Source organism: Bubalus kerabau, chromosome 3 (assembly GCF_029407905.1).
Source record: "Bubalus kerabau isolate K-KA32 ecotype Philippines breed swamp buffalo chromosome 3, PCC_UOA_SB_1v2, whole genome shotgun sequence".
NCBI classification, from domain to species: domain Eukaryota; kingdom Metazoa; phylum Chordata; class Mammalia; order Artiodactyla; family Bovidae; genus Bubalus; species Bubalus kerabau.
The window spans coordinates 33,258,292-33,285,187 of NC_073626.1; the positions used below are offsets into that span (position 1 = coordinate 33,258,292).

Here is a 26,896-nt window from a genome sequence, read left to right on the forward strand (position 1 = left end):
GAGTGGGTTGGAGGGGGCAGGTGGTTCGGGATCGGATTTCCTTTTGGTTCAATGGGAAAAGGAAAAAAGAAGTATGAAAAAGTGAAATAAAATAATCTATCCTGATCAGTATTTTTTTGAAGTCACTTTCTTAAAGTAGGAAAAAAAAATAATAATAAAAACAACTGAACCAAACAGTTCAAATGAGTACTTGCAGAAAGTATGAAAGCAAAAGTTTGGAACAGTTACTCTGAATGGATGGCAGGGGAGTGGAAGCATTCCTTTCTGCCTCTTTTCCCTTCGCAGGCACCTGGACCGGCTTTGTAAGCAGGTCTGCCCAGGGCACTGGTCCACATGTTGCGGCGCCATGAACCGTGAGGACGTGTGGTTTCAAAACACAGGGAGGAAGCGGCTTTGCTCTTCCTCCCGGACTTGGAGTCCACCTCTCTGAACTGGCATCTGAACAGATGATTGAGGATAAGAGACCAAACGACAACAGCAAACAAAAAATACCTTTTTTTCTTTTTCCCTTTGTTTGTTTGCAAAGGTACATGTTTAAATAGAAAATGATCTGAAACCTGGTTAGGACTGTCTCTCTCTTGGGCCTTTTGCTTTACAAGATTTACCCTCTTAGGGTTGCAAGATCGTGACAGAGTGGCTGAATGCAAAAAAAAAAAAGAAGAAGAAAAGAAAATTTTCTAAAAAAACAGGCACTTTGTAGATAGCGAGTTGATATACATATATATGCACTCTCTATATATGTATATGTCGATACACTGGGGATGTGGCTCCCCACCGAGACCGCTGGGGCCACTGCTGAGGAAGTTTCAATAGGGTCGCCAAACAGATTCATCCATTCTGCCACTAGAATTCAAAACGGTGGGGGAACTGCTGTGGCTTCCGTCGGCGTCAACGCCATCGTTCTGGGTGGGCAGGTTTGGGTTTAATAGCGTGCTGCCATTCGAGGTGGTAGTGCACGGCGGTAGCATTCTGGAAGGAGACCGATCTCCCCCGGGCACCATGGGGAACTGATAGGATCCTGACGAGGTGCCATAGTAGAGATATGGCGTGCTGCTGGTCTGGAAGGGTCCGCTCTGGCTTTGGGAGGAGCCGGGGTAGGGTGGTGGCAGGTAGGTGTGGTAGTGGGTGGTGGCGGACATACCGAGGGACATGCCTGAGGTGACTGGCGGGGTGTAAGTAAAGGTGGCTGGATAGTGCATTCGTGGGTTGGAGAAGCGGCTCTCAGTGAGGGATGAAATGCTTGGGAACTGCCTGGGGTCTGAAAAAGGGCCCAGTTCTGAAGCACCTAAAAATTACAACAGAAGATGGGGGGGAAACATCTGTAAATATCAGTTAAAATCATAAAAGAATTCTTTTTTTTTTTACAAGGAAAAAAAAAAAAAGAAAACTTTAGCTTTTCCCCAATGGAACAGCAAGCCACAAACAGACTTTTCAAATGCACCAGTCACTACACAGTCTTTTGGGTTTTTTTTTTTTTTCATTTTACAGTCTTTTAGCCTCAAGTTCTTCACACACACCCCACCCCCCACCGCCCCAGAGAATCCCAAAGGGCTTTAAAAAACCCAAATATGTGCTAAGTTGTGCATGTAAACCCCATACTCCATGAGACAGATTTCACTCACCAGACTTTAAGACTGAATCCTCATTGATTTTTTTTTCTCTTCCCTTTCTGTTTCTTGTGGCACCTCAGATATTTGGAAGTGACCTTCATACTAAGTCTGACACATTTCTTTTTCTCACCCAATAATAAAGAAATTCCAAAATGATCCGTTTTGGTATTGATACTCTTAGTAGGGCCCTTTCATCAGTGAAGGAATATAAAAAAAGATACCTTAACACAGGCCTATCACTTGAACTTGTAAAATAATGTAAAATCCTCATCTTAGTAACCAATTTATATATTTTTTCCTCATCTTAGTAACTGATTTCAAAAAGAAAATCAAACTAGATTTCAATGTTTTCTGGAACTAGCTTATGTATCTGGGGTCATATAGGGAGAGTTTGACCCTTAGAAATTCTGCTGAGGGTCATAAGCTAGCAGGATTGAAAGTGGGTGGCACCTAGTGATCACTGCGCTTCAAGTCTTGACGGGAGAAACAAGACCTGATTAAGGCCACATGCCAAGAGCAGCTCTGGGGAAAAGCTCCCTGGAAAAGGAGAAAGAACAGGAGGGCGTCTCACCATCCACCCACTGGGCCCATATACCACATCCTACAGGGTTAGCTGCTGGCCACTTTGAACTGGGAACCTGAAGCAAAGACAGTTTTCCCCTAAAACATGAGGTCCTTTAACTTCTAAAACTAACAAGATGCCTTCTTAATAGGTATTTCTGGCACTCAACTTATGAAACCACAGTTAGAAACCACTTCATGTGGAAATTAGTTTTCGGAAATGCCAAAAACTTATAGTTGCGATCTTTAAAGACTGGGTTATGAATTTCTAACACTGACAGAATTGTGACAAGCTCTTCGATTACACCAGCGTTCTTAAAGATTTTGTTCACACCTGAACTCTTCCAATCCTTTGGCTCTCATATATTTGCTTTTCCTACCACTTTTATCTATAAGGGAAAACACTCAGTATTCTTTTTAAATTTTTGGCCACACCATGCGTGGCATGTGGGATCTTAGTTCCCCCATCAGGGATCGAACCTCTGTTCCCTGCACTAGAAAGTTGCGTGGGCCATGTTAACGACTGGACCACCAGTGAAGTCTCACTCGGTAATTCCTGAAGGCCTTAGTGAGCAGGTACTTCCTCAGCTTCCTTTTTATTTAGCCCCCGTTCTGGGATCCTAAAGGAAGCATCTCAATCTTCTTTCAAGGTGCTGATCGAGAGTTGTTCATTTCTGTTAAAATGCACACTGCCTTGTGTTCTTTGTAAAATGCTCAGGTGTTAAGTGCCTTAGTGGGCACTCATAACTAGAAGTGTCTACTTCAAAGCAATATGTCGTTAATAAAAGTGGTTCTCACTCATCGGGCAGTCTCAGTCAGACAACCCCACCCAGCCCAACCCAGCAATCGTGAAAAGTCTCACCTGCCTGGCTCTTCTTACTGAGAGTGGAAGGCCAGAGGCAGAAGTCAGAGCTCGCAGTGTCATCATCTGTAAAACGAGGGGATGAGCTCTAAGTTCCCTTCTGCTTCTACCATTCTATCACCGTGAATCCCAAGACAGCAGGACAAGCTACTGCCTTGGGGGAGGGGGAGGGGAGGCTGGGAAGTTCCCACCCCTCACAGTGAACCTTCCCGGAATCCACAGGCCCCATAAGCAGAGGGGGAAAAGCTGGTGAGCAGCTAGCTTCTAATACCGGAAGCAAACACTTTCAAGATGACAAACCAAAACTCGCACAGTCTGGGCAGTTGCTCTCTGCTTTTGATAGATTCTTCCATCCTCCGCTGGCCTCTCCTAACCCCTCCCAAGTACGAAATGCTGACAAGTTCAAGTGTGAAAAGGTGCAAGGAGGGACGCGGACAGAACTGCCCACGGTGGTGCAGATGAGATCTGCCATCTCCCTGCCCCGGGCTTCTGTAGTGCCTGACACGACACAAGCCCAGCATGGAGACCACAGATGTTCTCAGCCAGCCTCATTTTCATCGCAGGGCATCTAGGTGAACTTGCGTCGGCAGAGTTAATAGGTGTAGGCAGGCCACTTCTGTACGCATTAAGTTCAACACTCAGCTCGTGTGAGAGAAACCAGAATAACGTGAGCAATTTCAAAAGGAAAGAAGTCACACTTAAAACAGCAGCGTTTGCTCCACAGAAGCACAGAGCTCACACAAATAGGCTCATCGATGTAAAAAATGCTTCTCGTGAGTATTTATACTTAAAATATCCTGTCCTTATAATTAAAATTCCATGTGGTTTCCCTTATTTTAATGCAGAAGCCCTATGAAGCCCTATTAAAACCCTTTATGTGGGACCCTGCCAGTAAACTCCAATGTGGCTTTGAATTTATCTCTCCGCCCCCTACCCCCAACTTCTTGATTTTACCTGATATGTTTGGCTGATGTTTTTATTATCCATCACATGCCGGGATCACTGTACCTTTTGGGTTTAGAGATGCCGGCTAACGCAAATTGACATTCATTTTTCAATTAATGAGCTCTGGTTGTGGTTTATAGAACACCATGCGACAGGTTTCCGCTAGGTTTATAGAATTTTCACCAGTGGCTTCCAGTCACTTAAGACTGTCAGGTCTTGAGGATTTAACTCCTTCTGAGCAAAGAGAGCTGATGTGGACTTTAAAGGGATTATACGGCCATTTTTATAACTTAAAAAAAGATGATTCTCTAGAACTTGCTTAGTGTGTTCCTACAGAACACACTGTAGGAAAAAATTTTAACAACTTGTCACAGTTTCACGTGAGATCTCTTATATAATAATCAGTGGTGGGGAGATTGAAAGAATCCTCAACTTAAAAAGAACTTAAACTCCTTCCTAACTTTCAATTATTTTCTATAATAATTATTACAGAAACAAATGCTATAACTACATTTTCTTTCTATACTTCTAATCTCTTTTCTGTACAAGAACTCAGTTTTTCTTTTAGAACATCTTCTCAGGTTGTTCTGATCTTTGTGTCCTAAACTATTCATACACACATCACCAACCACAATACATACAACTACAAACCATCTACAGACCTAGATATTATGTCAACTAAAGAAAATGTCGTATCTATTTATTGCAAGGATAAGGACAAATGCTTGGAGAGTTCTAGAAGCGCTCTTACCCCAATCTAATTTTAGAAACATAAAGCCAAAGCTCAGTAACTGCCCCAGTGATCTGCCTTGTAGCCTGAGAGCTCCCCGGAGCCGGTTTAAAACACCAGATCCCAACCTACAGATTAAATAAAGCCAGTACTGCCAGGAGTTACTTGAAGCCCAAGATAAACACGGTACATCTCCCCAAAAGGCTGGCTTTACTCAGGCTGGAGACAAGCGGATGTTGCACAGTAAACACGAATATGATATGGACTAGCACACAACATTTGGGTGAGTTTTCAGGCAAACGAAAAAATTATTTCAACAGAATTTTCCATTTTTAAAGCTTTAGAACACTTAGATGGATTTTCAGACAAATGAAAACTGATTTCAACAAAAATTTGCACTTGGGAGGCTTTAGACTATGCCCCCAGGTTCCCTAAGGTACCCATTTATCCTCCTATGCTGGTTTGGGGTATTCTGGTGAGAAAAATCCAAACACCTCTTTTACTGTCTAGATAATCTTAATCTAACCCACTGACAAATAGGGAAGCTAAACAGAGAAGGGGAACCATTTACTCTACAAAATCACCCAGCTCCAGAGAGGCAGAACCACAGTTAGACATGACCTCTCAGACTTCTAACCTCTTTTTAATCTTAGTCACCCTTAAGGAATTAGGTTGACACAATTGCAGATATATTATATATAATCTGCCTTAAAAGTTCTATATGCTGAAATAAATTTGCTTAAAAATATTTAAGCAGGTTCTTCTGGTGCCCACGTGTTGCCCCCAAAGAGAGTTACTGTTCTTGGGAGGCTATTTAAAAACTCTTTCAGCACTTGCTGACCTAATTTGCTAAGCAGTGAGCAATTAATTTAGTTATTCATGGCGTAACCTGAGTGAGACCAAGGTCAAGGGCTTGATTCCCTTAGGACCTGCTGATTCCCTACAGATGCATTTCATTCCAGAATGACCCTCTGCACCCCTTGCCAAAGTCAGAGACCTGCAAATTTCTGTCCTTATCAGAAAGAGAGCTGCAGGAAACTTGGTCATTGAAACAGCAGCAGCAGCGGCAGCGGCAGCAGAAGTTTTTCACAATCTAATATACCTGGGGAAGAATATATTGATAAAATGCCCATAAAGCTCCAATAAAAATAAAATCGAAGTTAAAAGTAAAAATTCCTTGGGAATTCCCTGGTGGTGCAGTGGTTAAGACTCCACTGGTCAGGGAACTAAGATCCCTCATGCTGTGGGGCAACTAACCCCTCATGCTAGACCAGAGAAAGCCCACGCACCCCAACGAAGACCTAGCACAGCCAAAAGGAAAGAAAAGGAAGCACTGATTATTCTTCAGTGAATGCAAAGTCTAATCATTGTGAAAACCATTTTTTAAAAAGTAAAAATTTCTTGCCCCCCCCCCACCTCAAAGTCTATGGGGAAAAAGGAAATAGCCTGCTTTTACCCAACCAGTTCTCTTGGGTCTTCTGAGCAAGTGGAAAGTGCGGTGGGGAAGGAGTGAAACCAAGATAAGGGAGAATAAAAGAGAAACTCTGATCTCTGGTTCCTGTGGCCTGAAAACCTCCACTCAGCGCCTTCCACATGCTGCTGTCTAATGCTAGTTATCTTGACTTGTGCTGGACTCCTAACTAGAGGGAGCTACAGCAGCAGTGATCTAATACTCATTCATCTTCCCCTTTTGGGTTTAATAACAACCATGCTTGATGTTTCTTTCCCTAGTACCTTCACATACATTTTCTCATTCAATAGATACTCAAACCGTTATGGCTTGGTTGGTTGAAGATGGGCCAAGATAGCGCTAAAAAGACTGGAGATAAGAGCTTGAAAAGAATATTGGACTGGGGTACTTGCCATTCAGGGCTGTCAGCTAGGAAACATCACACCTAGGGACCATCTCCACTAGGAAGTGGAATTTACACATCCCAACCGCGGAGGGCAGGTCGGGACACAGAAAAGGACCAGGGACCTTGAGTCCAGGTGGAACACAGGTTGGCAAATGCAGACTTCTCTGTCCTTTTTTAATGCAAGGGCAAAAATATACAGTATGAAAAGCCATCAGACTTCTCAGCAATAAGGTATTAACTTCAAAGCTTCATGAAAACCTTTTAAATGGTAGGAGTTATCACTTCACCAAATCTCAAATAAGATCCAGGTACTTTTTATTAAGGGCTTCCCTGATGGCTTAGTGGTAAAGAATCCACCTGCCAATGAAGGAGACACGTGGGTTTAATCCCTGGGTTGGGAAGATTGCCTGGAGAAGGAAATGGCAACCCACTCCAGTATTCTTACCTGGGAAATCCCAGGGACTGAGGAGCCTGGTAGGCTACAGTTCATGGGGTCACAAAGAGTTGGACATGATTTAGCAACTAAACAATAACACTTTTCATTAACCCCCTTGCAGCATCCTCTCTATTGGAATAAGAAGCAGCACCTCTCTCCTCTAAACATCTTCTTCCCCTTCTACATTTTGGCTGCCGCCTTCCCAACTGCTCTATTATATAATTTCCTATTTCACTCCTGTTCTAATAGCATTTATTTTCCATATCACTCTTTTGGGCCCTCAGCCACTACTTTACTGAATTATTAGCTGTTTCTTAGCCTGTGCTTTCCAACTACAAAGTAAACTTTGGATGGTAAGGATTATGATTTATTTTCCTCTCATATCCCTCAGAACAGTCTACAGGGTAAGAGCTTAAATTTTTTTAATGTAAGCATATGAATGGATGAATAAATCAATGAACAAGGCAAATGGGCTAGGGATTCAAGAACTCTGCACAACAGCTGGTATATTTTTTGATGCATTAAGAAAATAGATATTATAATAAGCATTCAGCAATGGTGGCATCAGACCTAAATGTAACTCAAATACAATTCCTAACTTATGAAATCTCATAAAACTCTCTTTAAAGGGTGTTCAAAGCTCTCCCCAAACATCACTACATCACTTCACTTAACGTTTCAGACAGAGGCCAACCAATGGTAGTTGCCACTAGTGAACAGATGCCACTGTGCTGTGTCCAGTATCCTGAGAGCCCATATCTATGTTAAGTCTGCACTGGGGAGTCAGGCGGAGAAGAGAGAAAGGAGAAAGAGGGCCAGGCTACAAATGCACAGTGGATGGGCACGTTCCTGTCCCCAGGACCCCAGGGTAACCACTGCCACCAAGGTTGTGTCATTTATTTGGAGTAGGTAGCAGTAAAGCTCACACCCTGTTTGAATTTCTGGACAGTAGATAGAGCCAGTATGTCAGCGCCACCCAGAACTGAGGATGGCCTTTACAGATGAAGAAGTGGCAGCCAGGAGACAGGTGGATCTTCATGACCCTGAGATGCAAATGCAGTTCTGTCCCAGGCCCGCGTGAACATCTCCCCCTTGGCTGCCCTGGCAGTGCATGCCAGCAGGAAAACGCAGAGCCTCAGCCTTGAGTTTCCTTAGATCTGAGTTCTCTGAAAACACACACAGAACGGGAAAATCTTCCACCTTTTCAGGCCATGCTGATGCAAGGCCTTGAAAAACCAGAGGGTATCACCCTGACCCAGCACAGGTCACGGCTACCCTTTACCAGGTGTGACCGAACAGCTCTGCAAAAAAAGATAATGGGAAAACTACTGGCACCGTCAGAGCTTCCTGTTCTACCCTTCCAAGGTCACATCTCTCGCTGCTCAGGATGAACCTTCCTGTTTGTGGTATAGGCCATTCACTCAGGACCCTCACCTCACTGCGGCTCTGTGCATGCTCAAACTTACAGCTACCTCTCTGCTGTCTGCCAGACCCGGGTAAGGTAAGCAGGGCCTTCAAAGCTCACCACCACACAAGGACTTTCAGGTATACAAACCCTTATCCTCTTTTCTTTACCCTATACATCCAGGATATTTACATATGTAAATTTTACCACTCTGTGGTAAAAGTATTGTCACTGGTTTTAGAGAAGTATTTTCATTTTCCAACTAAGGTATTTTAAAGAAGTACTTAGAATATTTAGTGTTAGAGTATTTAGAAGTACTTAGTATTTAGAGAAGTATTTTCATTTTCCAACTAATGGGAGAGCAAATGAAGAAGAACCATGTATCCTCCTTTGAGCTCCTCCCTTATTTCCACAGTATGGTGCTGGGAAAAGTTGGGTACTTCCGAAAAATCTGCTAAATGAATGAACTACTAGCGTAGTCCCAAGCAGATAACATGACAGAAGCAGAAAGGCTGTATAAACATTATCTAAAAATCAACTTTCATCTCTACCCAGAAGATTACTTTGCATTTTCCACACTGAGGCTTTAAGAGATTCTACACCAACTTTCTTTCTTTCCCTGAATTTATTCCTTCTCACTAAAATGATCAAGTATTGATCACTCAATTAATTTTACTTTTAATTTCATTAAATCAGTCAGAAAACTATACCCCACGTGGAAGAAATGTGATGGGTCAGGCTGATGGGAAAGAAAGCAGAAAAATGAGAATCTGAAATCGATTTTTTGAAGATAATAAAAGGTCAGACCAGCACGCTCCATAGTTGTGCAAAAGAGAGGAAAGTGCCTCGACTATCCAGTATAAATATTTATTTTCCGTGTTGTAATGAATTGTACTTTTCCACTGCACGCTCACAAATCCTGAGACCAGCTGATCCCAAGGCTAAGAAAGTATGCTACGTTGAAGGAAAGAGAGAACAGGGGGGAGAAAAAAAAAGTACAACCTGGCAATTTTCAAAAACTTCAACCATCCCTTTAACCCACCCAAATTTTGAGGATATTGCTGGCATAATACATTTCCTCTTGGTGAGGGGGAGGAGGGTGGTGGTTAGATGTGCAGTGTGTGTGTGATCCTGCGTGCACAGGGCGGGAGGCTACGAGGAGGAAGAAACCAAAGGATGGGGTGGTAGGGGGAGAGAAACGGAGTTAAAAAAAAAAAAACACGAGAGGGCTCTTCTCGCTAGGCCTTGATGAAGAACTTTTTAAAGGCTAGGAAGGGTGGATAGTCTTTGAAACCAGATCCGCAGCAGGAAGGAGGCCAGCACCCAGGACACCGTGTCTTTCAGAAGGGGCCACCCACGGTGCCGCGGCGGTCATATGATTGCTCTGTCACATCCTGAAGCCATTTCCAGCCCATGCACACGTCTGTGCTCCCATTTAGAGAGGATGGGATATATTGGGAACACACATATGGAAACACTTTCAGAGAATCAGTTTCCATGAAATTCATAATGAGCCAAGTGGCTTCAGATGTGGTTGCGTTCCTCCGATTAGCCAGAAAAAAAAGAAGGGGAAAAAAGGAGGAAAAAAGGGACAAATCCACCCTTTCAGACCTTATTTCAGTTTCAGAGAAATTAAAAACCGCTAATGACTTATGGCTACCAAAACACAGAGCCACAATTAAGAGAGGAGGGACTAGGAAAAAGAGGGATGGAGGTTGGAAAGCAATAGCCTCTCCCTCCTAAAAATAACAGCTTCAGTATCAGTAATCTTATCTTCGATCAGGGGGTGGCTTTCCTGTGACGGTATCTGCCTAGGGTGATATAATTAATTTTCTGACATCCTGGCAACGTGGAGTGCGCATGCACACGTGTGGGGTGGGGGACATGTGGACAGAGGCAGAGGCTAGGAAGACCCGCTCTTATTTGATAACATATGTGGCCAATTAAGATTATTTTAAAAATTGCAACTAAATGATAAATTGTTCCTAAGTTAATCTTTCCAAAAAGCCTGAATTTAGAAGGGACAGGCTGGTATTTTCCCGTGGCCTGTGCTAGTGGTAACTCAGGACTGTATTAAAAGCATAAATTTATGAACTAGCTGAGATGTTATATATTAGACACCCAAGTCTAGCTGATAGGAGGGCATGAAATAAAGAAGGGAATACATGGGGGAGTTTTTTTCTTTCTTTTTTTTAAGGACATATTACTGATATTAGTAAATTAAGATGTTATTTTTATATTAAAACCAAAGTAAGCATATCATGGAGGAAAATTCACATGACATGAAAATGCTCTCCAGGCAGGAGCCGGGTGGTTTGGGGTTATGTCAGCAGATGCAGGAGCAGAGTGTGCAGGAGGAGCTCCAGAGTTCCCTCTGCCCCTTGAGGTGCTTCAATGGGAGAATCTTTCAAGCATGGTATGTTGTTTAGGAATGCTGTGAGGATGGGCTGGGGACCAGCATGGACTGGTGCTTAATAGCCCAGTCTTTGCTCCAACCATAGGGATCTTCCAGGTGTTTCTGTAGTCCCAGCATCTTGTGGTGTCACAGATTTTACTAATGGGGAAGAGATTTGAGGATCCCACCTGCAGAGCATCCATGAAAGATGTCTATTTACATTAGAGCATTAAATCCTCAACCCAGCCCTGGAAGGGAGATGGTGTCACTGACCCCACGTTATGGATGACAGACTGAAACTCAAAGATTTCCTCAAGGTTACAGACCAGTAAATGATGGCCCAGAACCTGGCCCCAGACCTGGGGGGCTCCGCTGCCACAGTCCCTTCCACTGTTCAGAGATTCAGTGTCATTAAAAAAAAAATTTTATTTTGTGTTGGAGCAGAGTCAATTAACAATGCTGTGATAGTTTCAAGTGGACAGCAAAGGCACTTGGCCATACATATACATGTATCCATTCTCCCCCAAATTCCCCTCCCATCTAGGCTGATACATAACATTGAGCAGACTTCCCTGTGCTACACAGTAGGACCTTGTTGGTTATTCATTTTAAATATAGCAGTGTACAGAGATTCAGTGTCATTTTTATGAGAGTTCTAACATATTGGCAGCCATGCCTACCTGTAGGGCAATGATGAAAAGAGTTCTGATCAACTACCAGTCCTGGGGGTGGAGGCAGAGATGGGATATGGAACTGGGAGACTGGTTCCTCATCCCTATCTTGAGGGCTCCACTCAGACTCTGAATTCCCACATGGTCTTTACCGCTGATGTTCTGAGTGACTGTAAGCAGGTCACACTTTATATTCCTCAGGTTCTCTCCCTGGATAAGACTCTTGTAAGTGAGAACTGGCAAAAGTACACAGCAAATGGTAAACATCTCCATCTCACGAGGGTATCCTTTCATACGGTATTATTTGAATTAGAAGAGCCAGAGAAGAAGGAATATGTAAAAACTGGGGTCCAAGCTAGGAAAAACGTGAGTTGAGAATCAGAATCCTGGAAGCTCCCGATTAAACTCCACACACCCATCGCCAGACCCAACCAAAATCTTCTGTAAAAATAAACATGCCTCTTGCAGTGGGAAAAGGAGGCTAGGAGAGCAAATAATCACCATAGTGACCACATTCCACCATCCCCTAAATGCACAGACTGTGTTTTCAGATCCGGCTCGATTCTCCCCTTCTGAAAGTCAGAATAGATCTGCCCGTCTAAATCTGGCCTCAGCGCAGCCTGACTCTCCCTGTGACTGACTCGAGTGCTGATCCAGGAAGTCTCCAGGCAGCAGCCACCTCGGAGGGAGCAGCCTTTAAAACGTTGACAAGCTCGGGGCACAGTTTTTCTTCAAATAAAATTCCGTTCAAAAGGCTTAGCGCCCTGGTGTGGTCCAACAGCCCCAAAGCCATCTTGAACCTTAATACCTGTGACTCAAACCACCCGATGCCTCAAGACCTGGAACGTGAACCAGATGACCAAAATGCCCTGGTTCAGTTTCTAAGTCAGCTCCACCGGCTCTCCCAGGCCTCACACGACCCACATTAACCTGAGATCAAAACCACAGGCTTCGGCCTCAAGCCGTGTCCTGCCAGGACCCAGCCTTACCCGTGCCCCTGCCCCCGCTCCACTCACATGCATCCACTGGCCTGCCTCTCTGCCCAGGCCCTGGCATGGGTTTGCGTCCACGGAGACCCTGTAAGAGGCTTCCTGGTTGTGACCAGAAGGTTGCCCTAGAATCAGGAGCCACCCGTGTGTGTGTTGTATCTGCTGCCCAGATGAGCTCCTGAAGCCTTGTCTCCTCCGACTTTCTGGCTCCTCAGGCTTATCCTTGTTGGTGACTGCCTACATGTTCTGTGACTTCATGTCACGCTTTTTCCTCCGGTTTGTGTACATGTCTAGATCTCTCCATTAGGTACACAGCAAACACTTGCCGGAGTAACAGTCCTGTCCCAACTTGCCTTTCCAGGCTCGTCTCACTGTCCTTCGGGAACTCTACGACCAGTCAAACTGGACCCCTGTCTGGGTTCTGTCCTGTCCACCCTCTTCTATCTTCCCTTGATCACAGATGACGTGATCAGCCCTCAGTGTACCCACGCTCACTCTATCTCAATTCCTCGAGATTCTAAGCAGCCTGCAAAATCTACCTCACAATCCCCCTGGCATCCAAGAGTCCTCTTCTCATGTCCTTGCTTTAGCCCAGAGTGACTCCTCCCTCCTTGGCACACCGCCCACCCCACCCCCCTGCCCCGTTCTTCATCTGTCTCTTCCAGGCAGGCATGCACGTGCAGAGGGCCTACAGTTACCTCACCACTCTGCTGCTGCTGCTGCTGCTAAGTCACTCCAGTCGTGTCCGACTCTGTGCGACCCCACAGATGGCAGCCCACCAGGCTCCACCGTCCCTGGGATTCTCCAGGCAAGAACACTGGAGTGGGTTGCCATTTCCTTCTCCAATGCATGAAAGTGAAAAGTGAAAGTGAAGTCGCTCAGTCGTGTCCGACTCTTCGCAACCCCATGGACTGCAGCCTTCCAGGCTCCTCCGTCCATGGGATTTTCCAGGCAAGAGTACTGGAGTGGGGTGCCATTGCCTTCTCCGCCTCACCACTCTACCAGCCTGTAAATTCCTTGAGAATGACAACTCTGTCCTGCCTATCTGCGAGTATCTGTAAATGCACTGTAGCTCCTCTCAGAGTGACATTCGGGAAGTTTGTAAATGCGTTGTGTGTAAGGAAAAAGAGATGGTGATGCTGGGTTTGTCCCAAGTCCTCATCTCCAACCGTAGTTTGCCTGTGCCTTCTGATCTCTGCCGGTCCATCTTCAGCCACCTGCTTTTCCTGACCTACTACACCCATGGTTTACCTGCACCTAAAGGGCTCAGGTCAGTTCTAGATTCACAACTCTGCTTTGCCCACCACTTTTGGGGTGCATCTCTCGTTCTAACCTGTCCCCTGGATTTGCTCCCTTATCCTAAGAGCTATTCTTTTTCAGCCCCAAGCCAACTCTCCTGTCTCAAAAGTAATAACTGTATTTAAAAAGCACGCCTCAAATGTATACCCTGCTTTTCAGGTTGTCACTGTTTTTACATACATCTGGTTTAAGCCCAACTGACAGGTACCAACGGATAAGGAAACTTAGCCAAGGAAAAAAGGCAGTGACATGTGGATGCAGCCACTTAGTGGCAGAGCCAGAGTGAAATTGTCAGGTTTCCTAATTTGTGTCCCTTTTCCCCAGTAGACTTGTCTCATTAGCATCTACTACTTTTTATCCTAAGAGAAGTCCTGACAGGCGGAAAGATGGTGTTTCTTTAACAACAGGGATCGTTTCGGTTGAAATTTTTTAAAAAAGTGATGACCAACATGCCTTCCCACATTGGAGGAACCAATATCAGGAACCAAAGTACTACCTTTTATTTAACTGAAAACCTGACTCACTTTGAAAAGAACTTTGTTGCTAGGATTTAGCCTAAAACCATGTGCACGAGTCTTCCTGCTGTCTTGACACAATGCTCCTTATGTAACTTCCGAGTCCACACATAGTGTTGCTGTAACTGGTTCCCCCGACAGTCTGAGCTTTCCCACTCAAGCCCTGAACACGGAATTAACTCAAAACTTCTGCAAGAGAAATGTCCCTTTCAGAGTTTGATTTGGCATCCATTTCAAAGAGCCGTTTGTATATTTTAGAATATGGAGAATTTTCCTTTGATTGAAAACTCTCTTTTCACAATAGACAAGAGATGATTTCTCTTCTGAGTGATTTAAACAAAAACAAACACATCTTAGTTACATAGAACCTTGTTCTCAAAGTGGGTTTTTTGACACAAATCAAAACTTACAGATTGTCAAGCATTTGGCAAAAGCCTTCAAACAGGCAAAGCCAAATAGTGAAATTTTCCTTGTTGTAGGAGATAAACAAATACTAGAGCAGATCGAAAAAAAAAAAAAAAAGGACTTCCTTTCACTTTCTACTCTGCTCGATAACATTACCCTCTCAACACACACACCCACCCCTGCAGAGGGGTTTCATCCTCAATGTTTACTCCTGGTGCTATAGTAATAAACTCGCCACAAATGGACAATGTCAACATCTGTTTGTGGCTGCTCCCAGACTCCTTGTATTTCTTTAGGACATGAAGCCCGCTGTCTCCCAAGTGTAAACAGACACACCTAATTATGTATTAAGGTGTCTGAGAGGAGCTACTTGTTTTGATGACCAAAAAAAAAAAAAAAAAAAAGAGAGAGAGAGAGAGCCTGGTCAGCTCAGTATCCTTGAGAGAAACACACAAAAACACAACAAACAGTCCAACGGTAGCTCCTCCAACAGCGGAATTTCTCTGCCTGCCCCAAACCTGAGCCCTATTTTCCCCAGCCTGGGAACATTGTCCACGGAGTCCCCTCTAGATGTGGTCCAAGACAACTGATAACTGGTCTAGAGACATGGTGCTGTCAGAGATGTCGGGCTAAGTCTACTGAGTCTCTTCATAAGGATTTAATTTGAGGGTGAAAAGATGAAGGGGGCAAAGGAGATAATTCATGGATATCTTTTTCGGATCAAAATGGCCAGGTACAGCAACAACAACATCAAACAAGGGTCAGTGGCCTACTAGAAATGTAGCAGGAGGGACCTCCCAGCTGGGCTTGTGGTTAAGAATCCACCTTCCAATGGAGGGGGTGCAGGTTTGATCCCCACTTGGTGAATTAAGATCCCACATGCCGAGGGGTAAACCGAGCTCCACAACTGGAGAGCCCACACACTGCAACGAAGACCCAGTACAGCCACACACACAAAAAAAACATGGAAGGAGAACAGGATTCTAGAACCCTGGAGCAGTCGGGCTGAGGTTCCGGAGACAGCACTGCACCTAATGGGCGGGCTGGTCGTGGTGGAGCCCCTTCTCCTCCCTGACCCCACATTCATCGTAAAATGACCACACTTGACTCAACGGTCTCTGTTGTTTCCCAGCTCTAAAATTTTGATTCAGCTACACATTACAAAACCTTGAGAATTCCAAAAGTACCTTAAAAAATTCTATTAGAAATACTGTTCTAAAGAAAGGTGAAAAAGAGTATTACGGTTCTTTTAATGAGGTATGTCTACTTGTGTGAACAATACCTGGTTCCCCTCTAGATACAATGTGCTGATTAGAAAATGTAGTAAAAAAAAAAAAAAGTGTAATTGTTGACAATAGTTTGCAAGAAAGCCAAAAGAAAATGCGAACACGATTAGCTTTTTAAGAGTTTTTCGCCATTAAATTTAGCAGGAAAGGGGTTTAAAATTCACTTTAGGGTCGTGGCTCAGACGGTAAAGTGTCCGTCTACAATGCAGGAGACCCGGGTTCAATCCCTAGGTTGGGAAGATCCCCTGGAGAAGGAAATGGCAATCCACTCCAGTACTCTTGCCTGGAAAATCCCATGAACAGAGGAGCCTGGTAGGCCACAGTCCATGGGGTCGCAAAGAGTCGGACATGACTGAGCAACTTCACTTTAGGGTCATACGTTCAATGAGAGAGATGATGTAAGCTATTTCTTTTTCTTCTTTGCTCTAGACTCTCAGAGAATTGTTTTGACCTGACTTATCTGAAATTAAAATAACTATTTATATCCATCTTTCCAGCTCTTGCAGGGTAGGATATATTGCATGATTTAAGTAGCTTAAGTTTCTTTGCCCACATATAAAAATATATACTTTTCAGGTTTTAAAATTTCATTAATATATGCATTTTTAATCTCTACAATAAAAGGTAGATTTACAAAAATCAGAAGGTAGATTATTTTCACTGTTGCTTCTGGTAAGAATCTGGTAAATTTTACCTTATTTTGGGTTATCTGATCTGTTTCAAGCATGGATACTGCCTACTTAATAAGGAAGACTGGTGTTATGTTCCCTGAGAATACACTGGATGTGTTTTAAAAAAAAAAAAAAATCCCTGAGGACACTCAACAGGCTTTTGTAGCAAAGTCTGGCTTTGACATAGAGACTCCTATGACCATGCATGGTGGGGAAAGCACGCTTGGAGCCCAGAAACTCGGGGTTGAGGCTTCATCTCCCCCTTTTTCCCCGTGTGACCTAGAGATCAAGTCTCTGAATGCCCCAGAGCCCCTAGTTCCTGCAAAACAGGGACTACAACAACATCTGTACCCTGGTGAGCTGCTGTGAGGTTACATGACGATGTCTGTGAAAGTCTTTTCTATAGATTTAAAACACTGTCTAAATATTATCATTATTAATCCTGAGGCTTTTTTTGTATACCCTTATTTTTACTGTCACTTTTGGACATAGTTGCTATAACCCTTCCCGTTTGCCTCTGCACCTAATTTGTTGTAACACGGTGTTCTTTAACTGTAGGCTTTATTTATTTATTTTCAATATTTATTTATGTGGCTGTGCCAGGTCTCAGTTGCGGCATGAGGGATCTCCGGTCTTCCTTGCAGCATGCAGGATCTTCGAGTTGCACTGTGTCAACTCTTGGTTGCGGTGTGTGACAAGGGACTGAACCCAGGCCCCCTGCATTGGGAGCACAGAGTCTTAGCCACTGGACCACCAGGGAGGTCCTTATCCACAGGCTTTCATTTCTGCCATTGGAAAAGCCACTGTTATTAATGACGTGCGCATCCTGGGTCTTTTCAGTTTTCTCTTGTTCCTCCAGTTGCTGAATGAGAGCAGCATAAGATTTCAAGCTTCCCCATCACGAGGACGATTCCTTCTTCCTGGTGGTGTCTTCAGTTTTTCTTCATACGTTCAGGGCGCCTGCATCTCCTGGTTTCAGGGTCTCCATGTCTCCTGGTCAACCCAGCCTTCAGGCCACCATCCCCTGAGCCAGACGAGCTGCTAGAGCCTCTTCGTCCTCAAACTGCACTGGGCCACGGTACTCGTCATACCCAGGGTGATGCCGCTGAAATCTACAGTCCCAACCTGCAGGGTTATTTGTACAGATCTCTTTGTTCTTCCCGGATCCGTCAGTGCTAACCTGCCTGTTTGTTCTGTTTGTTAGAGCATACTTGCCATATTTTTCAGTATCTGAAGTTTTACCTCCATGTGAATGGCTGCAATTTGCCATCTGTATAACCTTACTTGGTCCTTGCTTTTTCGACTTTCACAAACTTTCAGATTTTTTTCCCACCTTCTAACTAGAAGTTCTGTTATTTGCAATTTGAAATGTTATCTCTATTAAAATGTTAGAAGGAAGACCCTTGGATGGGGTTTGCTTTGGTAAAATTGTTTTTTTTTTTTTTTTCCTCTTTTAGGCACCGAGGGACATGGCACACAGCAGGGCAGTGCCAGGTGGCCACCTGCAGGGACCCAGGGCAGAAGCCATGGCTTCAAGCTGACATTTAACATACTAGTTGAGAGGATCTGAGTTGGGGCTGAAATACAACCAGATCGATCACCAACTTTCTAGTGCCAATCAATGTCCCTAAATAGAGGTCTAGTTATATATCTCCTTACCCACTTTTGTAGTGATTCATTTACACTAATTTATCAGTTTATTTATTTTTGGCTGTGCTGTATCTCCATTGCTGCATGTAGGCTTTCTCTAGTTGCGGCGAATGGCGGCTATTGTCTTGTTGCAGAGCACAGGATCTAGGAGCATGGGCTTAACTGCCCTGGGGCATGTGGGATCTTTCCAGACCAGGGATTGAACCCATGTCCTCTGCATTGGCACATGGAGTCTCCAACCACTGGACCACCAGAGAAGCCCCAGTGATTTTCAACATAATACTGCAGAGTTGTAGCAAAAAAGAACAGGGCCAAAGCCTTGAAACTGGAGGGAACCATGAGCCTGGTCAAGACCACCCCTCATCTGATGAGGAAGCAAGCCGCACCATCAGTATTCAGACCTCCTGGCTCCTGGGGTGAAAACAGCCCTCACTCTAAACCATGTTGTCTCTAAGTTTTATTCTTTTTAAAAAGTGACTATTTTTTCCCCAGTGGCCTGTTATTTGCTGTTTCTCCCTCTGGTCTTGCATCCTCCTTACACTGAGTCTTTTGGCTTCCATTCTCCTTGGGCCATGTCTAGACAAAGCCAGAGAGGAAGGTAAGAACTAGGTTCCAAAGCTAACAGAAGAGCCCACCTGTTATCCAGAATTCCAATCCATCATGTTTTCAGAGCCCCTGGAATGATTCTATCATCCCATCCTATGCAATGCTGATGCCCTTTGAATTGTACTGTATTTTGAGTTCTTTGAGCTTTCAAAACTCCATATAAATCCATCAAAGAAATTTTAAGTAATTAGGTCACTGAGAAATATGCTCCCCAGATTCTAATTTTACTGCACTCCTTTCCTTTAAAACAAGCTGACAAGGGACTTCCCTGGAGGTCCCGTGGTTTGAACTGTGCGCTTTTAATGCAGGGGGCTCAGGTTCAATCCCTGGGCAGGGAACTAACATTCCATATGCCTTGCAATGGCATGGCCAAATAAATAAATAAATAAAATTAAAATAAGTTCTCTTAGAAAATAATTAAAAAAATAATAAGCTAATAAATTGTGGTAACGGTTTTAGGATGCTTCCCTCTGTCCTTTGGCATGGCAGGAAGAAGAGGTCACTGGTATCCACAGAGAGCAGGATTTTTGTGACTTCAAACAGGAAATGTAAGAAGTGCTCTTATCTTTGTAAGATCTGGAAGCTAATTTCTAGAACCACAGATGGAAGGTTTGGGGGCAGAGGGAGAGAAGACTCTTTCTTTAAGGTTCGGTTAGAGGATATCTGAGAAGGGAGTGATCACTGACTACAATGGCAATATAAGTGTCTCAGCTATTTGAAGATTCCTCCATTAATGTTAGCTTGTGCTTGAGATTCTGCTTAGAACAAGTCCCTCACCTCTTATCAATTCAAGTTATTCCCAATTTAAGCCATGTCTTTATTTCTCAGTCCTCTGGGAAGCAGCTGTGTGGGGTTGTTGACTCCATTCCCAGGGAGGACAAATGCTGGTGTCTTACCCAGCTTTCCTTATCTCAGATGCAGGAGCTAGACTTCCAAGCCTGATGTAACAAGCCCCAGCCCCTCGCTCAGGGGTCTCCTCCCTTCAGGGTTGTGGCCACATGCTTTCTGTATGATCATCTAATAGCCCCAGCATTTCATTCCATCTTTAAAAGCTGTATATAGCAGTGGATAGAGCTTCTCAGGTGGTGCTAGTGGTAAAGAACCTGCCTGCCAATGCAGGAGACTCAAAAGACTGGATTTCAATCCCTGGGTCGAGAAGATCCCCCGGAGGAGGGCACAGCAACCCACTCTAGTATTCTTGCCTGGAGAATTCCATAGACAGAGCCTGGAGAATCCCATGGACAGAGGAGCCTGGCTGACTACATTCCATAGGGTCGCAAAGAGTCGGACATGACTGAAGTGACTTAGCAGTAGATAAAGGCAATGAAAGATATAAAAACACAGTACCTATATTTTATGAGGACAAAATACAATGCTGGTCAGTCCCCCCAATTAATCTCATCATTGCACTTCATTGCACTGCAATCAGGGTTTCACCGTGCCAAGGAAAGGGAGCTACTGGAAATAATCAGATTAATGTGTCAATGAAAACAACCAAACCAAACATTTCAGCTCTCAGAGTGGATTGCTGGCCTGAATTTTCCAGGTGGGTGGTTCTGTATTCACCTAATAAGTCAAGCAATTCCTGAATGACGGATTCACTCCAGGGTATAGGAACAGTGTATAAACATTAAGGTTTTAGAGGATGCAATATTCTTCCTTTCGAAGTAAATGACTGATGGGGGCGGGGGGGGGGGAGTATGATTAAAACATGTTGATGATACAGGCAGATACCACCACCGCCCCCAATCCACAGTCTCTCCATCCCCACCCTTCCAGGCTGAGCACAAGCCACCATCTTGTTGCCATAGCGACTGCCCCAGCCTCCCAGCCACGCTCTTGCTCTGTCCCTCATCCTCCTACACAATTCTCCCCCAAAAGGCCAAAGTGACCTTTGGAAGATAGAAACACGTTTATATTTTGACCCTGTTTAAAATCTATTGGTGGCTCATCACTGCAGGTCCCTGCAAATCCAAACTTCTAATCCTGATCAGCGAGACCCCGCATGACCCGAAGCCCATCTCCCTGACGCATCTTATCTGCTACATCTGCAGCCACTGGGCCCTCTGCTCCCCAGTGAGGCCACGAGTGCTAGCCTTCCCCACTGCCCGGGGGGATCACGCAGGGCTACGCCTCCTGGCTATTTGGGTCTCAGCTTAAATGTCACCCTACTTATCAGGTCACCCTACTTTATTTTTTCACAGCACAGTCCATAGATAATATTTTATTTTCAACTGCCTACACTTACCTAGTAATAGCTAACATGTATTGTGTGCCAGGCATTATTCTAAGGGCTTTACATATATTAGCTACCTTTTAGTCCTCAACCTTTTGAGGTTGGTGGTAGTATTATTATTATTAGCCCATTTTACAGATGGAAAAATTGTGGCACCGACAAGCTAAGTAATAACCCCCAAGATCACAGAGCTAGTGAGTGAAGAGGCCTGGCTCCAAAAACTGAACGTTTAATCACCACATCATATACCAGTAGAAAAAGCTTTCTGAGCTTTTCTCTTATTCATCACCATATTAGTAAAGTTTTTATCACATGGACATAAAAAACTGTGATAGCAATATTTCACTAAACAGAATTTTGTTATAAATATATATGTCATACATATAAATATATTTGTCATAAATATAAATGTCTAAATAAATCATAAATATATAATCTCTAAATATATCTAATTTCTTCAATATAGAAGGTCTGGTCTTCTGATTCCATGTATTCTCTTATTAACAGAATTCACCTGCTCTTTTGTTTTAATAACCTTTAGCTTACAAGATTCTCATTTCTCCAATGAGATAAAGTGCACTTCATTATAACCATCGTCAAGTAAAGAGGTGTAACACAGATACACTGCATACAGCCATGCAAGGATGTGTAAAACATCAATGAAATAAAGTTCCTTAATTCTAAATTGAAGCTAGGGCTTCAGAATCTGTCTGCAGATCCTGACACACATGCACATATCTGAGGCTTCACCACTTACAGAAGCTCAGCTGTGGGTAAGGTCTGAATGTACTTTGGAATTAATTAACCTGATCTCATGTTGCTTCTCATCAGAATCAACTGAAGTACAAGACAAAGCTTTCCTTGACATCTGCAGTAGTTATTTCTATAAATTTAGTTCATAAATCAAATATTATCCAAGGCTTTATTCTTATTATGGGTGGCAGTATCCAGTTTTCTTATGTGTTTTCAGGCCTTATTTTAGTATCACAGACATTCAAAGCTTTATGAATATCTAGCCCAACTAACTCACCTCACACCTGAGGAAACTAAAACCCACGAAAATTAAGTGACTTGCTTAAGAACTCAGAGGTACATCCAAGATTAAACGCCAGCTTCCAACACACTTCCAATGATGCTCTGAGAGTTTAACCACTATGCCATATGCCTGGGCCTTTCAAGAAATGTTTTTCTGATAAGCCAAGTCAATTCAACACAATTTTACTCAACAACTGCTACTTTTATCACTGTTGGGTTCTACTGTCTTTGGAGGTGCATGTCCCAAATTTAAATGTTTCAATCATTTGCTAGATTAAATAGGGTATTTGAGACTTTACTCACCCTTCAAAGAGAAACCAATCCAAGTATATCAATAATCACAATAAATGTCAGTAGTTTAAAGGCATCAGTTAAGACAGAGATGGTTAGAGTGGATCAGAAAACAAGACCCAATTGGACATTATCTACAAGAAACTCACTTTAAATATAAAGGCACACAGAGATTATGTGAGCAATGAGAAATCTCATTCATTGCTGGTGGGAATGCAAAATGTACAGCCACTGTGGAAGACAATCTGGTGGTTTCTTTCAAAACTAAGCATACTTTTACTACGCCATCCAGTATTTGGATTCCTTGGCATTTACCCAAAGAAGTTGAAAACTTATGTTTCCACAAAACCTACACGCAAATGTTTACAGATTGCAAGGTACTCACAACACCCATGAGGGGGTATAATGTTACTGAAAGTGGAGCTGGAACAGTTACAAATGTATATTGCAAACTCTAGGGCAATGACCAAAAAAAAAAAAAAAAAAAGGTTAAAAAAGAAGCAGAACTGATAACGCTAAGAAAGGCGAGAAGAGGGAATCAAATAAAACACTCAAAACCACAAAAGGCGGAAAAAGAGTGGAAGAAAAAATCGAATAAAGAACAACACTAATACAAAGAAAAGAGTAACGAACATGGTAGATGTGAATCCAACTATATCAGAAGTCACTTTAAATGTCAACAGTCTAAATGCACCAATTAAAAGAGATTGTCAGAGTGGACCAAAAACCAAGACCCAGTTAATGCTTCAAAGGTAGGGTACCCTTGACAACCTATTAACTTCTAAGGTCAGAAAAAAAAAATGGAACTTGTTCTGTTAAGCACCCAGGAGGTCAAACTCTCCTTTTCAGAATCTTTAAGGTCAATAGTTCAACATACCTTTAGGTAATACTGAGAATCACTGTTTTCCCAAGGTACAGTATGGGAGCTGACAAGTTTGTTATTTTTAATAATGAGTACCACAACAGTATTATCAGACTTTTTTGTTTTCTCCAAGCCTGGTTTTATTTCCTTTGTAGTTGTTATTTAGAAAGGGTTCTTTTTAATTACATGTGGATGTGACCACATCAGTGGGTTTATTATTGATTTATCATGAATCACTGCTCTCCTTGTCATAGGGTGGAGTGTTTATAACCATCCTCATATTTGTTATCATTATTCCATTAATGATAGCATTATTATTAATGACAACAGGGAGCTGGAATGGTGACCATTTGGGTTGGAGAGAGCTGTAGCCAATGTTTGGCTATGGAAACATTGGGCTTCTCCAGTCCACCATGCTTGGCTGGGTCTAAGTTGGTCACTGAAGGTCAAAGTCTCTCTAGAAAAGATATGACACCTTCCTGGTGAAGAAATCCTTTGAGATATTCAGGGACAATGTCACTTGAGCAGACTTTTAATTTACATGACTTTCATAAACTAGACATACCTGAATTTCTTGAGAGCCACATCAAAAAAAAAAAAAAAAATTTTAGACATTTTCGTCAAATGGGATCCTAGATTTGCTTCAGACCAACTCACTTATATTCTGACCTAGTTTAATAATATATGTTTGTTTGTTTGTTTCTGAAAACAAATTGTTCAAAACAAAATACTACCCCAAAATGACTTTGAACAGCTCAAGCTAAAGTGCCATTATCTGCATTTTATCATATAAAATTTAAATGATAAAAAAGCTTTTTACCTGTTTAGTTACCTCTTTAAATGCATCTTTCTAAGTTCCCCTTACAACTGTTTCTATGTATTAACAAATCTAAAAACTAACTTAATATTATCACACAATTTCTCTTTCCCTTTTTCTACAAGCAGTGATCAATTAATACTTCCTAAAAAGTCAAGGGCTTTTCTGCTAGCTCAGCTGGTAAAGAATCCGCCTGCAATGCAGGAGACCCTGGTTCGATTTCAGGGTTGGGAAGATCCCCTGAAGAAGGGATAGGCTACCTACTCCAGTATTCATGGGCTTCCCTGGTGGCTCAGACAGTGAAGAATTCACCCAAAATGTGGGAGACCTGGGTTCAATCCCTAGGTTGGGAAGATTCCCTGGAGGAGGGCATGGCAACCCACTCCAGTATTCTTGCCTGGAGAATCCCCACAGACAGAGGAGCCTGGCAGGCTACAGTCCATGGGTAGCAAAGAGTCAGACATGACTGAGTGAGTAAGCACAGCACAGAGAAGTCAATGCTCAACAAAGTAACAAAGTAATACTGAAACATGGGGGTTTCAATGGTCCTATTTTTCCCGAAAAAATTAAGTAGTAGCCTTGCTGATATGTTTTAATATCCCAAATAATAGACCCAGTCAAGGATATTTACATGTATATTCATTCTAAATGTAGGGAACAGATGACTACATGCATATGTGCATATATATGTTACAGCACATAGCTAACTGTATTCCTTCACTTTAAAAGATGATAGTGGAAAATTCTATAATATAATCATGTGCAAGGACCATATCTGTGTATATGGAATATGAAATCAGGGTAAATGACAATTGTCCTCAGTCTCCTATATAAACCCACTTCTAGATCTATTAGCCAATTCCTAACTATGGGCTTCCCTGGTGGCCCAGTGGCAAAGGCTACCAGCCAACACAGGACACCTGGGTTTGGTCCCTGAGTCAGGAGGATCCCCTGGAGAAGGAAATGGCAGCCCACTCCAGTGTTCTTGCCTGAGAAATCTCATGGATAGAGGAGCCTGGCCAGGTTATAGTCCATGGAGTCCCAAAGAACATGACTTAGCAACTGAACAACAACTATGGTCGGAGCAGAATCAACCCTGAGGCATGCAGCCTGGACTACGGGGTTGACCTCTCTTCTGCAGGCAAGAACTTCCCATGAGCACCTCCATGCACAGCAGAGAGAGAGTAACACAGACAGAGAAGGGTAAGAAGGCCAGTTCCTTGGCCTAAGGGGAGCCTTCAATCTAGTTGAAGTCTTGGACAGATAGCAAAGGATTAGGAGGCCAGGCCCTTGGCCTATGGGAGCCTTCAATCTAGCTAGGAAAAGACAAGATCTTGTACATTCTTGTCTTAAGAAACATTATGAAACCACACATGTCAACAAGTGTAATCTTTTTTTCAGCTGAAAATGTAATTGTCGAAGCAATTCAGAATAAAAATATCATCTGAGCAGAATGGAAATGTTTTTTAATTTCTTCAAAGAGAAGACTTTAAGTTTATGCAGGGGTCAAAAGAGATCCCCATTCACTAAAATCCTGAGCATTTTTTGCATATTCTGGCATCCATGTGGGCTGGTATCATCATATAACCATGTCATATTCCCAACCTGTCTTCTGAATGAGACTGAAGTCTTCCTGAAGCCAGAGACAATGTCTTTTCATTCACTGCCTGCCTAAGCACATTTAAAGTCATGTACCAAGTATTTGCTGAACTGACTTGAAATGGCTGAAATGAACTGAGGAAAGACATCTCAGGTAGGAAAGAAAGCAAGAGGCTACTACTAATATATTGGATGAAATTAATAAAAATTCAAAGTTCTTGTCAGGCAGAAGCTATTACCTGAATTAAAGAACATAAAACCTAACAGGAGTAAGTGGGCTTCCCTGGTGACTTAAATGGTAAAGAATCTGCCTGCAATGCAGGAGACCTGGGTTCGATCCCTGGGTCAGGAAGATCCCCTGGAGAAGGAAATGGCAACCCACTCCAGTACTCTTGCCTGGAAATGGACATGAGAAGACTGGTGAGCTACAGATCATGGGGTCACAAAGAGTCAGACATGACTGGGCAATTAACACACACAACAGGAATAACCATAAATTTCCATACTTGGATCTAAAAAAAAAAACCTGCAGAAGTAAAAAAATGGAAGAAATGCAGCTTGACAGAAAGAGGCACATATAAGAAAACAGTGTAACATGGTCACCAAAGAACCAAGGCCACTTTAGCCAGCACCAAAGGGGCTGAAAATGAAAGAGTTTGGTTCTGGATGCCGGGCTTCAAGAGGGCCACTGAGGAAGTGTGTTTTGCCCAAAGACCTCTGACCAGGACAGTGAGGTCTTATGTCACAAAATCTCATCATACAACAAGAGTTTAAAAAGGGGGGAAGAAGAGGGGCTGCTGCTGCTGCTGCTGCTAAGTTGCTTCAGTCGTGTCTGACTCCGTGCAACCCCATAGACGGAAGCCCACCAGGCTCCGCCGTCCCTGGGATTCTCCAGGCAAGAACACTGGAGTGGGTTGCCATTTCCTTCTCCAATGATGAAAGTGAAAAGTGAAAGGGAAGTCGCTCAGTTGTGTCCGACTCTTTGAGACCCACGGACTGCAGCCTACCAGGCTCCTCCGTCCATGGATTTTCCAGGCAAGAGTACTGGAGTGGGGTGCCACTGCCTTCTCCGGAAGAAGAGGGGAGAACAGGAAAAATTCAGAAGATAAGACTTTATGAGAAATGATAGTTGTCCAAACCAGATCTGTTGCTCTGTTTTTGAGA

The 26,896-nt window shown here is 43.2% G+C and overlaps 1 protein-coding gene across 1 annotated transcript in view; it reads right to left on the reverse strand.

Annotated features, from left to right (window-relative positions):
- Positions 1-462: 462 nt before the first annotated feature.
- RUNX2 (RUNX family transcription factor 2) overlaps positions 463-26,896 on the reverse strand; it is a 135,181-nt gene continuing 108,747 nt past the window's right edge. The window contains exons 7-8 of the mRNA XM_055571282.1: positions 3,034-3,099; positions 463-1,285 (exon numbers count right to left, since the gene is read on the reverse strand). Of these exons, the coding sequence (XP_055427257.1) occupies positions 807-1,285; positions 3,034-3,099 (545 nt within the window). The 3' untranslated portion in view covers positions 463-806. The remainder of the gene's footprint in view (positions 1,286-3,033; positions 3,100-26,896) is intronic.